The 16,614-nt window shown below is 41.7% G+C and overlaps 1 protein-coding gene across 1 annotated transcript in view; it reads left to right on the forward strand.

Annotated features, from left to right (window-relative positions):
- Positions 1 to 27: 27 nt before the first annotated feature.
- cdc123 (cell division cycle 123 homolog (S. cerevisiae)) overlaps positions 28 to 16,614 on the forward strand; it is a 29,539-nt gene continuing 12,952 nt past the window's right edge. The window contains exons 1-8 of the mRNA XM_020522917.2: positions 28 to 160; positions 8,053 to 8,124; positions 9,061 to 9,121; positions 9,266 to 9,298; positions 10,146 to 10,241; positions 13,948 to 14,054; positions 15,332 to 15,380; positions 16,452 to 16,527. Coding sequence (XP_020378506.1) covers positions 87 to 160; positions 8,053 to 8,124; positions 9,061 to 9,121; positions 9,266 to 9,298; positions 10,146 to 10,241; positions 13,948 to 14,054; positions 15,332 to 15,380; positions 16,452 to 16,527 — 568 coding nt within the window. The 5' untranslated portion in view covers positions 28 to 86. The remainder of the gene's footprint in view (positions 161 to 8,052; positions 8,125 to 9,060; positions 9,122 to 9,265; positions 9,299 to 10,145; positions 10,242 to 13,947; positions 14,055 to 15,331; positions 15,381 to 16,451; positions 16,528 to 16,614) is intronic.

Raw genomic sequence — 16,614 nt, forward strand, 5'->3', positions numbered from 1 at the left:
CCGGGCTGCGGCGGGGGCTGGGGGGGGGGGAAGGGTTTGGGCGGTGCACAGCTACAGCGGAAGCGGAGCTGTAGTTGCCAGGAGTGATGAAGAAGGAGCAGGTGCTGAGGTGTCAGCTCTCGGCCTGGTACCCGCTCTTCAAGAAGCTCACCATCAGGAGGTGGGTGTTGCTCGTTTCGCGTGGTTTCACAGCCGCGGGACTGCAGCGACCGCCAAATGTCTGCGTTGGTGTAGCGCCCTTTCCTGCAGCCGGGGGTGGACGCAGAAGGGGCAGGTTTACCAGAGCGGAGAGGGTTCGGTAGGTTCGCCCCAGGTACGGGGTGGGGGGAGAGACTGTCTTATGAGGAGAAATTGAGCGGATTAGGCCTGAACTTGCTGGAATAAAGACGAATGACAGGCGACTCGACTGAAATATGCAGGATACTTGGGGGGGGACTTGACAGAGTAGCTCAGCAAAGGCTTTTCCCCCTTGTGGGATAATCTAGGACCAGAGGGCATCATCTCAGAGTGAGGAGCCTCCCGTGTAAAACAGTCATAGTCATACAGCACGGAAACAGACGCTTCAGTCCAACCATGAAATAACAAGGTGTAGAGCTGGATGAACACAGCAGGCCAAGCAGCATCAGAGGAGCAGAGAGGCTGACGTTTCGGGCCTAGACCTTTCATCAGAAAAGGGGGAGGGGAAGGGGGTTCTGACATAAATAGGGAGAGAGGGGGAGGTGGATAGAAGATGGATAATGGAGCAGATAGGTGGAGAGGAGACAGACAGGCCAAAGAGGCGGGGATGGAGCCAGTAAAGGTGAGTGTAGGTGGGGATAACAAGGTGTAGAGCTGGATGAACACGGCAGGCCAAGCAGCATCAGAGGAGCAGGAAGGCTGATGTTTTGGGCCTAGACCCTAAACATCAGCTTTCCTGCTCTTTTGATGCTGCTTGGCCTGCTGTGTTCATCCAGCTCTCCACCTTGTTATCTCAGATTCTCCAGCTTCTGCAGTTCCTACTATCTCTGTAGGTGGGGAGTTAGGATGGGGGTTGGTCAGTCAAGGGAAGACGGACAGGTCAAGGAGGCAGGGATGAGGCTGGTAGATAGGGGGTGGGGGTTGAGGTGAGAGGAGCAGATAGGTGGGAGAAAAGAAGGACAGGTCAAGGAGGCGGGGACGAGCTGGGCTGGCTTTGGGATGAAGTCGGGGGTGGGGAGATTTTGAAGCTTGTGAAGTCAACATTGATACCCTTGAGCTGCAGGGTTCCCAAGCCACCTTTGGGTGGCATCGTTGTGGCACTGGAAGCGGCCCAGGATGGACATGTCGTCCAAGGAGTGGGAGGGGGAGTTGAAGTGGTTCACGACTGGGAGGTGCAGCCATTTGTCGTGAACCGAGCGTAGGTGTTACACAAAACAGTCTCCAAGCCTCCGCTTGGTTTCCCCGATGTAGAGGAGGCCACAGCGGATACAGTATACCACGTTAGCAGATGTGCAGGTGAACATCTGTTTAATGTGGAAGGTTTTCTTGGGGCCTGGGATGGAGATAGGGGGAGAGGTGTAGGGGCAGGTGTAGCACTTCCTGCAGTTACAGGAAAATGTGCCAGGGATAGTGGGGCTGGTGGGGAGTGTGGAGCGGACAAGGGAGTCATGGAGAGAGCGGTTCCTCCAGAAGGCAGCTAAGGGTGGGGAGGGAAAAATATCCTTGGTGGAGGGGTCAGATTGCAGGTGGCCGAAGTGGCGGAGGATGATGCGTTGAATCCAGAGGTTGGTAGGGTGGTACGTGAGAATGAGGGGGATTCTGTTTTTGTTGTTATTGTGGGGAGGATGTGTGAGGAATGAGTTGCGGGGAAACGCGAGAGATGCGGTTGAGGGCGTTTTCGACCACTGTGGAGGGGAAGTTGCAGTCCTTGAAAAATGAAGACATCTGGGATGTCCGGGAGTGGAATGCCTCATCTCGGGAGCAGATGCAGCGGAGGCGAAGGAATTGGGAATAGCGGATGGCCTTCTTGCAGGAAAGTGGCTGAGAGGAGGTGTATTCTAGGTAGCTGTGGGAGTCGGTAGGCTTGAAATAGATATCGGTTTCCAGGGGTTGCCAGAGATGGAAACAGAGAGGTCCAGGAAGGAGAAAGAGGTATCGGAGATGGTCCAGGTGAACTTAAGGTTGGGGTGGAAGGTGTTAGTGAAGTGGATGAACTGTTCGAGCTCCTCGTGGGAGCATGAGGCGGTGCTGATACAGTCATTGATTTAATGGAGGAAGAGGTGGGGGATGGGGCCATTGTAGCTGCGGAAGAGGGACTGTTCCACATATCCTACAAAGAGGCAGGCATAGCTTGGGCCCATGTGGGTACCCGTGGCCACCCCCTTTGTAGGAAGTGGGAGGAATTGAAGGAGAAGTTGTTAAAGGTGAGGACGAGTTCAGCTAGGCGGATAAGGGTCAGTGGAGGGGGACTGGTCGGGCAGTCCATGCAGAACGTAATCTCAAACTAGACTAGTCCCACATTCCTGCTGCAGATGAAGAGGAATTTCTTCTCTCTGTGTAGTGAATCTGTGGAATTCTTTCCTCCCATTGTCAGCCCTCTTATGTTATTAAAAATATATTCAAGGCTGAGATAGACAGATTTTTAAATAGTAAGGGAATCCAGGGTTGTGGGGAAAAAGTGGATTTGAGTATTACCAGATCAGCCATGGTGTTACTGAATGGCAGAACAGACTCAATGGGCTGAGCGGTCTAAATCTGCTTCAGTATCTTATGGCTGCAAAATGGAAAAGTTTAGGGAGGGAGCTCCATAGCTGGAGACTGGAACTTGTGCACAAAAGTTTTGAAGGGTCTTCTCCCTGCAGTACTGAGAGAATACCAAGTTGTAAGAAGAACCATCTTTCAGGTGACCCATTAGACCCAGGCACTGTGTACCCTCTCAGGAGATGAAGGGTCCCACAGCTGTGACTTCAAAGTAGTGTAAGAAAGATACCCCGTCAGTGTCAGAAAAGAACAGATTATCTACTCGTTATTACTTCCAAAATCTTGCCGTGGGCAAATTGGCTCACGTGTTTCCTGCATTACAGCAATTGCTACAGATAAAGAAGTATTTAATTAGCTTTGAAGTGATCTGAAATATCGAGCAATTGCAAAAAGCACTCTACAAATGAAAGTATTTTTCTTTTTTTTTGTTAGCTACCAATACCGAAGTGATTAAAACTGAGGATTAACAAGACATCAGAATTAGAGAAATGCAGATATCTGAGATTTGGAGCAGATTCCACATATGAGGATGGGTGAGGCTGTGGAGGGAATTGAAAATAATGAGGGCAATTTTAAAATCAAGGCATTTTTTAACTGGGAGCCCATGTTGATCAGTGAGCACAGGGGTGAAAATATGAAAAAACCTGATGAGTTATATATGGACAGCGGTGTTTTGGATGAGCTGGAGGTCTGTAGAGGGTAGGTGGCTGGCTGGGCAACCTGAAATAGTCAATTTAGAGCTAATAATGAAGAATGAGGGTTTCAACAGGAGATAAGCTGAGGTAGGGGTGGAGTTGAACAATGTTTTGGAGATGAGATTTTTTGCTCTTACTGCACTCTTATCTTTCAGCACTTACAGTTTTTTCTTATTTATACATGGAATGTGGGCATTCCTGGCTAGACTCGAATTGATTGTCCATCCCTAGTTGCCCAAAAGGCAGTTAAGAGTCACCAACATTGCTGTGGGTCTGGAGTCACACGTAGGCCAGACCAGGTAAGGACGGCAGATCTCCTTCCCTGAGGGGCATTAGTGAATCGGATGGGTTTTTCCGATAATCAATACCAGTTTCATGATCAGCATTAATTTCAGATTTTTAATTGAATCCAAATTCCATCATCTGCTGTGGCAGGATTCAAACCCAGATTCCCAGATCATTACTGGAGTCTTTGGATTCATAATCTAGCAGTAATACCACTAGGTCATTGCCATTAACCATTGATATGGTTAGTCTCACCACCAACAATTACCATGTTGGAAATGAAAGTTAAGGTATTTGAACATCCCAAAACCCCTTTAGCCCAATATCTACCATTTACCTTCACCTGTTTAGATCAAAAGGGATCGTGAACATCTGTTCCAAAGATAGATCGGAGAAAGTGGAGTTGTTTACATTTAGAGATATAAATATCGTTTTAAAAAGTCCATTTAAATTATTAAAATTATATCAGTTCACCATCACGATATCAGTAAGTGTGACTACCGCACAGCCCTTGTGAAGTCAAAGTCCTGCCTTCGCATTGAGAATACCCTCCAGCGTGCTGTGTGGCTTTATCACCGTGCTAAATGGGACAGACTTCAAGCAGATCCAGAAACTCGACTGGGCATCCACGAGACGCTGTCTGCAGCCACATGTCCCAGGATAACCTGCACTCAACCATTACCATCAAGCCAGGGGATCAATCCAGGCTTGAATGGAGAGTGCAGGAGGGCATTCCAGGAGCAGCACCAGGCCTTCCTGAAAATGAGGACTACTTGCACGCCAAACAGCATAAGCTGTCTATGATAGACTGAGGTAACCGATCCCACAACCAACAGATCAGATTTGAGCTCTGCAGTCCTGCCGCGTCCAGCCGTGAATGGTGGTGGACAATTAAACTACTCACTGGAAGAGGAGGCACCATAAATATCCCCATCCTCAATGATTGAAGACCCCAGCACATCAGTGCAAAATATAAGGGTGAAGCATTCGCAGCAATCTCAGCCAGAAGTGCTGAGTGGATGATCCATCTTGGCCTCCTCCAGTGGTCCCCAGCATTACAGATACCAGTCTTCAGCCAATTTGATTCACTCCACGCGATGCCAAGAAACGGTTGGAGACACTAGACACTGCAAAGGCTATGGGTCTTGGCAGTCGGCAATACTACTGAAAACTTGTGCTCCAGAATTTGCTGCTCCCCCAGCCAAGCTGTTCCATTGCAGTTATAACACTGGCATCTTCCCGACAATGTGGAAAATTGCCCAGATATGCCTGTACATAAAGAGCAGGACAAATCCAACTCGCCCAATTACCACCTCATCAGTCTACTTTCGATCACCAGTAAAGTGATGGAAGGTATCATCAACAGTGCTATCAAGCAGCACCTGCTCAGTGATGTCCAGTTTGGGTTCTGCCAGGGCCACTCAGCTCCTGACCTCATTACAGCCTTGGTTCAAACATGGACAAAAGAGCTGAATTCCAGAGGTGAGATGAGAGTGACAGCCCTTGACATCAAGGCTGCATTCGACCGAGTGTGGCATCAAGGAGCCCTAGCAGAACTAGAATAAACGGACATCAGGGGGAAGCTCTCCAATGGTTGGAGTCAGATGGTCGTGGTTGTGTGAGGTCAGTCATCTCTGCTTCACGCCATCTCTGCAGGAGTTCCTTAGTATCCTAGGCCCAACCATCTTCAGCTGCTTCATCAATGACCTTCCCTCCATCATAAGGTCAGAACTGGGGATGTTCGCTGATGATTGCACAATGTTCAGTGCCATTCGCAACTCCTCAGATACTGAAGCAGTTCATGTTCAAATGCAACAAATATCTAGACGTATCTAGGCTTGGGCTGACAAGTGGCAAATAATGTTCATGCCACACAAATGGCAGGCAATTACCATCACCAATAAGAGACAATCTAACCACTGCCCCTGGACATTCAATGTTATGTATGTTCAATGAATCCCCCAACATCAGGGAGTTACCATTGACCAGAAACTCAACGCATAAACACAATGGCTACAAGAGCAGGTCAGAGGCTGGGAATACTGTGGTGAGCAACTCACCACCTGAATCCCCCAACCTGTCCACCATCTACAAGGTACAAGTCAGGAGTGTGATGGAATACTTCCCGCATGCTTTGTTTGGTGCATTACCAACAACACCGTCCAGGGCATAGAATCCCTACAGTGTGGAAGCAGGCCATAGGACCCATTGAGTCCACACCGACCCTCCAAAGAGCATCCCAGCCAGACCTACCCCCTCCCCCATCCCTGCATTTCCCACCCTAGACACTATGGGCAGTTTAGCATAGCCAATCCATCTAACCTGCACATCTTTGGACTGTGGGAGGAAACCGGAGCACCCAGAGGAAATCAACGCAGACACACAATGCAATCAGAATGCAATCTTCACACACAGTCTGAAGCTGGAATTGAACCCGGGTCCCTGGCACTGTGAGACAACAGTGCTAACCACTGAGCCACCATGCCGCCTGCAAAGCAGACTGCTTGATCGCATTACATCCACAAACATTCACCCTCCACCACCAATGCTGAGTAGCAGCAGTGTGTACTGTCTACAAAATACACTGCAGAAATGCACCAACGATCCTCAGTCAGCACCTTCCAAGCCCATGACCACCTCCATCTAGAAGGACAAAGGCAGCAGATATATGGGAACAACACCACTTTCAAAAAGTGATGGGTAAATTGACAAGGACACTGTAATGCCTTTCCAAAAACGAAATCACTTCTCTTTCTAAATTTTTTTAACATGTTAATGGCAACACTTTTTGCTTAACATGTTTATTACTTAGAGAATGGTCAGAGGATATTTGGAGGATGTGCACAAAATCACGTAGGATCTAGACAAAGTAGATGGAAAGAAACAGTTCCAATTGGTAGAAGGTTTAAGAACCATGGGACAGTGATTTGGCAAAAGGCTGAAGAATGATACATGGCAACGAGTGATTGTCTCTGGAATATTTTCCCTCAGATTGTATTGCAGGCAGATTCAGTTGTGACTTTCAAAGGAAGTTGGATAAACACCCAAAGGGAAGCTAATGGGAAAAGGTTTGGATTGTGGGGCTAATCTAATTGTTATTGCAATGAGTCAGCATGGGTCGACGAGCTAAATGGACAATTTCTGTCTTGTCAGCATTCTATATTTCTAAAGCCATGCTACCCACTCCTCACCTCTGCTCCTTTAAAGACCACGCCTGACCAGGCTTTGAGTCATTCCCCTCCTTTCTCTCCTTTTGCTAAAGGTTTTTATCTGACTGTCCTTCAGTGAAGCAATTTGGAATGTTTCCTTATTTTCATAGTTATTGAAAATTGTTAACTAGTTTGCTGAAGCCTTTGGTGATCACTTTCTATCCATGTAAACTGCTCCTTCTGTTTGGAAAACATGTGAACCAGAGCAATCAGGGCAAGATATTTTAATCAACCTGTTGAGACATGTTACAACGCATGTCATGGGCCCGGTGGGACTTTTGGAGTTAAAATTGAACATGTTGGGACAGTTTAGTAGTATCGTCATCTGATTTGTATTACACTTAAACTAGAAGTACTCACTGCTGACTTAAAGGACAAAAAGGCAAACATTCCAAGACAGACATTATTGTCTGCTTCATCTAGTTCCAATATTTCATATTGATTCAGATTGCTAAACCATTTATTTCCTTCTTACGGATAACAGAATTTTCCTGCTAATTAACGGCTTGCATCGTGACTGGATGACTAAGATGACATCATGACTAAGGGTTACAACATATTATTTACAGGTTAGGTCGACCTTTCGGTTTTAAAGTGATCATGAATCAGTGAGCAGCAATTAGTATTCAGTCAGACTGTTTGGTATATGACTTTAGTGATGTGGTTTAAACACTCCATCAGGGTAGAAATAGACTGTAAGCCAATATTCCAACAATGTCAGTATTGTAACAAACAGGCTAAAACAATAGAATAAAACTAATTTGTTCCTGTTATTTTCCAAAAGGAGTTTCCTTAAAAGTTAAAGTAAATCATTTTTGGAGAATATAAGAAGAGTAAGAAACTGAAGCAAAATACAAACCAAAAGTACTGTGGATGCTGTAAATCAGAAACAAAAACAGAAATTGCTAGAAAAGTTCAACAGGTCTGGCAGCATCTGTGGAGAAAAGTCAGAGTTAGTGTTCTGAGGAAGGTTCGCTGGACCTGAAACGTTAACTGTGATTTCTGTCCACAGATGCTCAGACCTGCTGAGCTTTTCCAGTAATTTCTGTTTTTGTTTAGAATCTGAAGTTCCAGTTTCCCTTAATTGGATGATCTGGATAGACATGTTACCTTTAAGTTGTTCACCTACGTTTCTCATTTTACAGTGTTATTCTTCAATTGCCGCAGAATGTAATCGATTATTTACTGGATGATGGGACGCTGGTGATTTCTGGAAGGTACTAATCAAATTGTGTGTGTTTGGTCAAATTATTTCTGTTGTGTGGTGGATGCTGCAGTACAATAAAAAAAGACATGCCAATTTGTGGCATTTATCATAGTCTTGTTTACATGGTTATTACTAATCCATTTAAATGCAAGAGCTAGATTATATTTTTCTGATGAAGCTGAACTTCTTAATTAGTATGATTAATTGGCTTCATCCCATGGAAAACATGAATAAAGTTCAGTAATTCAAAATGTAATCATGCCGAGATATGCACAACTTATTTTTCAACTTCATGAGAGAATAATGTTCATCAATTTAAAATCATGACGTTAATGTGAGTGCAATTAAGAAATTCTAGCCAGTTTTCTACTGAAACTTTTTTAGCAGGACGTTTCATTTTCGAAATACTCCTCATTGGGAATTGTATGATATGCACAGTTTAAGTAATGACTTCATTACTCCAGCCCAGAGCATATGAGTCAGACATAATAAAGAGATACAGCTACATGCTGCTGACCACTTGTGGGGAGTAAGGAGCAAAACAGTGTCTCAAGTTTAACGATTTTGGTTCAGAAACTATTTTTTTGAGTCAAGATTTTGTTTTAAATCAGTTGCACTTTAGTTGGCTAGGTCTTACTTGAGAGTTTCAGCCTGTGATTAATTTCTTGTTTTGTGAAATGTTTAGATGAAACACAAACCTTTCTGGTGTGTCATCATCTTTCTGATACTGACGATGCTGTAATTCACTAATAATAGTTACCGCAGTTTACAATGTACCACTAATGAAATAAAAATCACAGTTGTACCAGCAGTGCTATTGTTATGTTTTAACTATTAAGTGTCATCCTGAAAAGTTAAGTATTCCTTCATTTCACCAATTCCCAATGCTCCTTGAGGCCACATTCCTGATTTTTGATTTATAAACACTCGTTTCCAATTGTTTCAGAAATGAAGCCCCGAGTTGTTCTCGTGTAGATGATGGCAGTGATGAAGAACAGGATGTACAGGTCAGTATTGTCTATAATTTACTGTATTAATGAAACATTTGTATTTGTTTCCATAGTAAGCATAAATATGCATTAATGATTTGTTACAGTAGTTTCTGACATAAGGATGTTAGTGAGGTAACCTTTTGTGTTCTTTTCATGTAGTGGTCAGATGATGAGAATGTGACAACTCTTACGGTAAGGGATATATTTACATGTCTGTAGCTGTGAAATTTTGTGTTGAATATAACTATTTCATTGGCCAAATATCATCTGTAAGTTATCAGAAAGTTCTGGGATTATAGCTTTATTTACAATACTTAATTTTAGTAATCACCTTCTCCTAATCAGGAGACAGCATTGTATAATTTTCAGTTACAATTTTCTGTTCTTTAGTTTGGCAAGTTTGCGTTACTGAATGTAGCCATGCTGTGTGCTCTTAAAATAATGACAATGACAATAAGACAACAAACTGTAGCAGCAGAAGTAGGTCCTTCAGCCTATTGAGTCTGCTCTGCCACTCAGTGAGACTACGGTTGATCTGATAATTGTCAACTCCACTTTCCTGTCTTTTCCACATAACCCCTGATTCTCTTATTGATTAAAATCTTGTTTCTCTCAACCTTGATTATATTTATAACAAGACTGATAAAGAGAGAAATTTCTTCGATCAAAGATTTGAGGATCTTGGCAATTCTTTATCGCAGTGAGCTGTGGATACTGTGTCGTAGAGTAGATTCGAGACAGGCTGATTTTATTTCTTGATATTAAGAGAATCATAGAATATAGTGATAAGACAGGAAAGCTGGCATTCTACCTCAAATTATTATGTGACAGAGCAGGCGTGAAGGCCCACACCTGCTCTGTTTCCGATGTACTTAAATCTAAAAGTAAGAATAGTGTACAAATCTAGCTTGCAATCAACTATTATATTATACTTTTGAACAATTTTAAAATTGGAGCAATTCATTGGTTCTAAATTAAAAATACTTTTGATTTGTTAACACTTGAATTTAACCTTTGAGTGTTTGTCTTTAAAATACAGGCTCCAGAATTCCCAGATTTTGCAGCAAAAGTACAGGAGGCAATAAACTCTCTTGGAGGCAGTGTTTTTCCAAAGCTTAACTGGAGCTCTCCAAGGGTAAGAAACTTGAGGAAGAACTCACACTTGGTTGAAAATGTTTGTTGCCAGCATTCTAAAAAAAAATAATCAGCCTCACTGGCTGGACTCTAGGAAAACTCTGATAAATGAAAAGCAAATTTATATTGGGCCTGAATGTCTGCTTATTGTTCAGGTGTGGTGTGATTGTATCAGACAGTGTAACTCTATTGTAAAAACTCTATGTTGATAAATGGTTTATTTAAGTAATAAAACAAATTCTGTATTGATCTGCAGGTTTCCTGACAAACCGTTCATGTTTCTTATAGAGGCAGAATAATTGTAATTCTTATCATTCTGTTACCCTAGTCTGGCCAAGTTGGTCAGTGCTAGAGAGGAGCAACCAATTAAGTCTTGACTGGCTTCACCAATTTTTATCAAAATATTAATGGTATATGATATATGGTTTAAGTTGGTTGAGATCTAATTTGAAAATTCAGGCAACCAACAGAAACATTTGCAATTTGAGAAAATAAAGCTGTGCCAGGGATTTGTGATCATTGCTGTCACTTCGTTAGCATTTTTGCTTTGTGATGGCTTTCTTGTGTGAATCGGATCAGCACTGAGAGTAGTTGGTAATGGGTGATACAGTGTGTGTCAGTTTGTCATGTAGTGTTTAAAAAATGCTTAAAATTCTCATCTGGTCAGGCAGCATCTGTGGTGGGAGAAGGAGTTAACATTTTAGCTTTCATCAGAACATTTTAAAAATGTTGAGCAATGTAACAATTAGCCATGGTAAATGCAGGGTTATGGGGATAGGTGATTGGGATGCTCTTCAGAGGGTCAGTGCATATGTGATAGCCCAAACAGCCTCTATCTGCTCTGTAGGGATTCTATAATTCTACAATGGGCTGAATGACCTCTTTTAGTCCTGTAACTGTTCTATGGCTCTATGATCTATAGAGACGCTAAGGAGATGGGAACGGCATAATAGAAAAATAAAGATAGGTGTAGAGGAGGGTTTTTAAAAAAATCTTTCATCGGATCTAGCATCACTTGATGAGTATAAATGGGAAAGCAGAATGTATGCACGGTTGGTGTCCAAAGAAATGAAATTGGATCAGAGATAAAAATTTAAGTGTTCAACTTGATGCTGCATCTAGATAGGATGTAAAATGCATCATTAAAGAATGAGATGCCGTACAATGCATCCAGTCTGATGATTCAGAGGCCTGATGATTTGATTCATTAAATCACCTATGATGTAGTACTTGAGTTCCTTCATTAGGTGGCATGCAAGTTTAGCAAAACTTGAAGTCATCTTGCATGAGCATAATTGAGAATTTTTCTCAAACTAAATCAGCAGCTGGTCACTTTTTCTCCTCTGTCCACTTTCGTGAAGATTCCTTTGCGTATGATTCTACAGCGTTTGTGTCACTAGCTTTACTCTGCTTTGTTGATGAAGTTGTTTCAGGAGTCATATTGACAAGTCGATGGACTCAAGGAAGATCAAAATTTGAGCTGATCCTGATGTTATCTTCACTCATATCCCGACACGAGTTAGTAATCAGTATAAACAATGATTAGGGGTACCAATCTGAATTATAATATATCAAAAGCAGTAGATACCAGTCAATTAATAATTTAAAATCTGAAATCAATAGATTTTGCATGTAAAACGGTATGGAACTAAGGCAAGAAGATGGAGCTGAAGTACAGATCAGCTGTGATCTCACTAAATAGCAGAACCAGCTCAAAGGGCTGAATCCATGCCTATGTTGTGCCATCATAACAAAACTCAGCACTGACCAAGAATCAAATCTTGGCCTTTACTAGTCTATATGTTCTCAGATACTCTCTGCTTCTACTGCTTTGAGCATAATAACTTGACTTATTTTAATGTTAGAGAAGGTTTGTCCTAGCTGGAGAATTTAAATGGGCAATCTTTTTAATCTTACATGAAACATATATGGCTAGATTTTTGGGTTATTGATTCTGAATGCATAATGGGTTATTGATGCTGAATCACTAGAGTCAGGGATGGTCCCAGAGGACTGGAAAATCGCTAACGTGACACCGCTGTTTAAAAAGGAAGTAAGGCAAAAGACTGAAAATTACAGGCCAACCTCGGTCACGTTTAAGATTTTGGAGTCCATTTTGAAGGATGAGATTTCTGAATACTTGGAAGTGCATGGTGAAATAGGGCGAAGTCAGCATGGCTTCATCAAGGCAAGGTCATGCCTGACAAATCTGTTCGAATTCTTTGAGGAAATAATGAGCAGGTTAGACCAAGGAGAGCCAATAGTTGTTATCTACCTGGACTTTAAGAAAGCCTTTGACAAAGTGCCGCGCAGGAGGCTGCTGAGTAAGATAAGGGCCCATGGCGTTAGAAACAAGATGCTAGCATGAATAGGAGACTGGATATCTGGCAGAAAGCATGGTGATAAACGGGTCCTTCTCAGGATGGCAGCCGGTGACAAGTGGTGTTCTACAAGGACTTCCCACAACTTTTCACTTTATAATGAACCGAGGGCATTCTGGCTAAGTTTGCAGACGATACAAAGATAGGTGGAGGGACAGGTAGTATTGAGGATGTGGGGAGGCTGCAGAAGGATTTGGGCAGGTTAGGAGAGTGGGCAAAGAAGTGACAGATGGAATACAACGTGGGAAAGTGTGAGGTCATGCACTTTGGTAAGAAGAATAGAGGTATGGACTATTTTCTAAACGGGGAGAAAATGTGGAAGTCTGAAGTGCAAAGAGACTGGAGAGTTCTAGTCCAGGATTCTCTCAAGGTAACCTTGCAGGTTGAGTCAATAGTTAGGAAGGCAAATGCAACTTTGGCATTTATTTTGAGAGGACTTGAATATAAAAGCAGGGATGTACTTCTGAGGCTCTATAAGGCTCTTGTGAGGCCACACTTGGAGTGTTGTGCGCAGTTTTGGGCCCCATATCTCAGGAAAGATGTTCTAGCCGTGGAGCGGCTTCAGAGGAGATTCATGAGAATGATCCCAGGAATGAAAAGCTTTACATATGAGGAGTGTTTGAGGTCTCTGGATCTATACTCAGTGGAGTTTAGTAGGGATGAGGGGGGATCTAATTGAAACTTACAGAATACTGAATGGCCTGGATAGAGTGGATGTTGGGAAGGTGCTTCCATTGGTAGGAGAGACTAGGACCCGAGGGCACAGCCTTCGAATAAAGGGAAGCCCTTTTAGAACACGTTTAAGGCAAAACTTCTTCAGCCAGAGAGTGGTGAATCATTGAGTATATTTAAAATAGAGATAGAAAGGTTCTTGATTGTCAAGGGGACCAAGGGTTATGGGGAGAAAGCGGGAGATTGGGGTGAGAAACTTATCAGCCATGATTAAATAGCGGAGCAGAGTCGATGGGCTGAATGGCCTAATTTCTGCTCCTATGTCTTATGATCTTAAAGTTCTTCGATGTTATATTTCCTCAAGTTTATTATTAGATTTTTAACATATTCTGTCCAATGTGTGATTGTGACTCATAGCTTCTACAGACAGGTACCATGTATCCAGGGTGACTAAGAGCTTAGTTTGTGTACTCCTATTTGTGTAAGTCTGGATATTTTACAGTAGATAATAAACAGTTGTCAAAATAATTCTCATGTTTGTTTGAAATGTGTGTTTGCTTAAAGATAATGCAGTCAACTTCAGAATAATGCTATGGTTCATACTCAGTGACTCTTCTATGTTTTTCTATTGTTTTTTTTTTTCCCCTACCCTAGGATGCTCAATGGATTGCAATGAACAGCTCGCTCAAGTGCAATAATCTTAGTGACATCTTCCTGCTTTTGAAAAGTTCTGACTTTGTCACTCATGATTTAACTCAGCCGTATGTACTTGAATTGTTAATACCTTCGGAGTATTTTCTTCAAGTTTGATTGTACCAGTCATATATTGCACTTTCTTTTCTGACATGTTTTGTTTTATTTCCCCTTGTCTCCTCTCCTAAAAGCATTACTTCTTCCATTCTGATACCTTGCCTGAACCACAGTGTTTTATATTCAAGCTTGAACTGTATGTTACATGGTAACTTAGATGCAGAAGCGTCACAATGAAGCCTGGTTCATCACTCACTTGTGTTGACTGGCTGAACTGTTAACTCAGCAGAGGTCAAAAAACATGGCAGACTTTATCTTGGTATCAATCATTGAGAAATACTGAATCTTTTGTTTTATACATTCATGGAATGTGAGCGTCACCAACCATTGCCGTCCATCTCTAGTTACATTTGAGAGATTGGTAATGAGCTACTTTCTTGAACACAACCAGATGGGTTGATAGATCATTTCAAAAGACAGTTTACACCCATCCCCATCACAAGGATCTGCAGTCACATGTGGGCCAGACCAGGTTAGGATGTCAGATTTCCTTCCCTAAAGGACATTAATTTCCAGTGGTTCCTTGGACGTCATTTTAATACAAGCTTTTTTTCCCTAGATTTATTTAATTAATTGAATTTAAGTTGCTGAGCAGACCTGATGGGTTTGATCTCATATGTCTGAATCGTTAATCTAAGCCTCTGGATGAATAGCCCAGTAATGCAACCGCTGTGGTACTGTACTCGTGGAATTCTACTCCTGAGTGTTCATTCCAAATGAGTTGGAATATTTAGTACTTTTTTTTTGTGATTAGGAGTGGTAAAATAATCCTCTTTTTAATGCATAATTATGAAAAAATGCTTGTTGTGGAGAGGATTGAGATTGTTTTGCCTTCACTATTCATCCTTCCATAATACTTTCTAGTTAGCTGAGAAAGTTGCTGCTGATTCAAGTTACTTGTTTATTTCACTTTTTTGGACCCTGCTGATATTTTGGGACATATTACTGATTTGGAAGCTAAAATAAAACTGTGACATACTGCCAAAGAAAACCCTCTGAAATCATTGCTATTATCAAACTGCACTGCCTGTAAACAAAGTTCAATCCAAGTTGCTTTTTAGAAAGACTGTCTCCTCAACTACCCTTTTACTATCAGCAAATTAATGACATATGATGGTCATCACTCAGAATAATAACTGTAGCCATGTGACTTTTTAAGCTGCTTGTTATCCAGGTAATTTCCAGACCTTATCAGAAATCTATTGAATGTTTGATTCTTTTCATCCAGATTTCTTCACTGTACTGATGACTCACCAGATCCTAAAGTAGATCCTCAAGTAAGTCAGTTTCCAGCTTCAAATCTCTTGTGTCCGTTGCATAAATGTATGGATCATTGATTCAAGTAGCTATCAAATATCAGGTTTCTTATTCCATTTTTTAAAAGTATTATTTAATGTGACTGGAGTATTTGAAAATTATATTGTTGGCCTGAATTTTGCTGTTAAAATGAATGGTAAGCCTATCAGTGCTCCTGGTTATTAAGCAGTAAAAAGGATAGCAATTCCTGGCACCTGCTCAAGGCGGACGTTAAGAATTTGTAAGTATGTGTCTCCCTGCATTTGTACTTGATACCTCTATTTATTTTGAGAGCCTTGGAATGATGAAATTTTTGCCAATGGCTCTGTCAATATGTCCTACCATCTTTTCCGTAAAACTTGTGTAGGCCTGGGTGCATATTACTGCCTGTTCCTTTCTGCCAATATCTAATATTTTTAGGTATCACAGACATGTTTGTAACATATGACAATGTGTTGATCCTTAATTGGCTGATTAGTTGTAAAAGCTACAAATTCAGGTTTTACACCAGTTCAAGTGGATACTTATGATAATTAAAACTGACTTATTAAAATTCACACAATTGGAATTAGAATAAAGTTTATTGTCGCATGCACTCAAGTGTAGGAATACATGAGTACAGTGAAAAGTGTACAAAGTCACCATTCTCTGGCTCCATCTTGGTTACAAAACCAGAATTTAAAAACAAAGAACCAAAAGGTAAGAAAATGCCCAGAAGTTCTCTTAAGACTGCAAAATTTTCTCCACTGGATTTAATTAAGTATGTTGGAATTATTGATCAACCTACTAATTGAAATCAGGAATCTAAGCTTTCTGAAGTATAGATGCTTAAAATTAAACTAAGTTTATTTTTTAAGTTGGGAAGGTATGCGGTAAATTTGCTGTCAGTTGTTTAGTTAATACCCATTATTTGATGCTCTATCATAAAAAACATTGTCATTCTCCTTCTGTCCTCTTGTTTATGATTTTTCTGGATGGGCTTGATGACAAACAGTGTTCGTTTAACAATCTTTAACTAAGTTGACACAACTCAGATCAAGATTTCTTTTCAGCTTGTTCTCAGGAAATGGTGTGAATTGATTCCTGGAGGGGAGTTCAGATGCTTTGTCAAGGAAAATAAACTGATAGGTACTGTTTTTTAAAAAAGAAACACAATTTCAGATGTTTTAGTTATATATAATTGCCAAAACAGATTTCAGTTTACTGGCTTTATTT

The sequence above is a fragment of the Rhincodon typus genome, chromosome 22, assembly GCF_021869965.1.
Source record: "Rhincodon typus isolate 14 chromosome 22, sRhiTyp1.1, whole genome shotgun sequence".
Lineage (NCBI taxonomy): Eukaryota > Metazoa > Chordata > Chondrichthyes > Orectolobiformes > Rhincodontidae > Rhincodon > Rhincodon typus.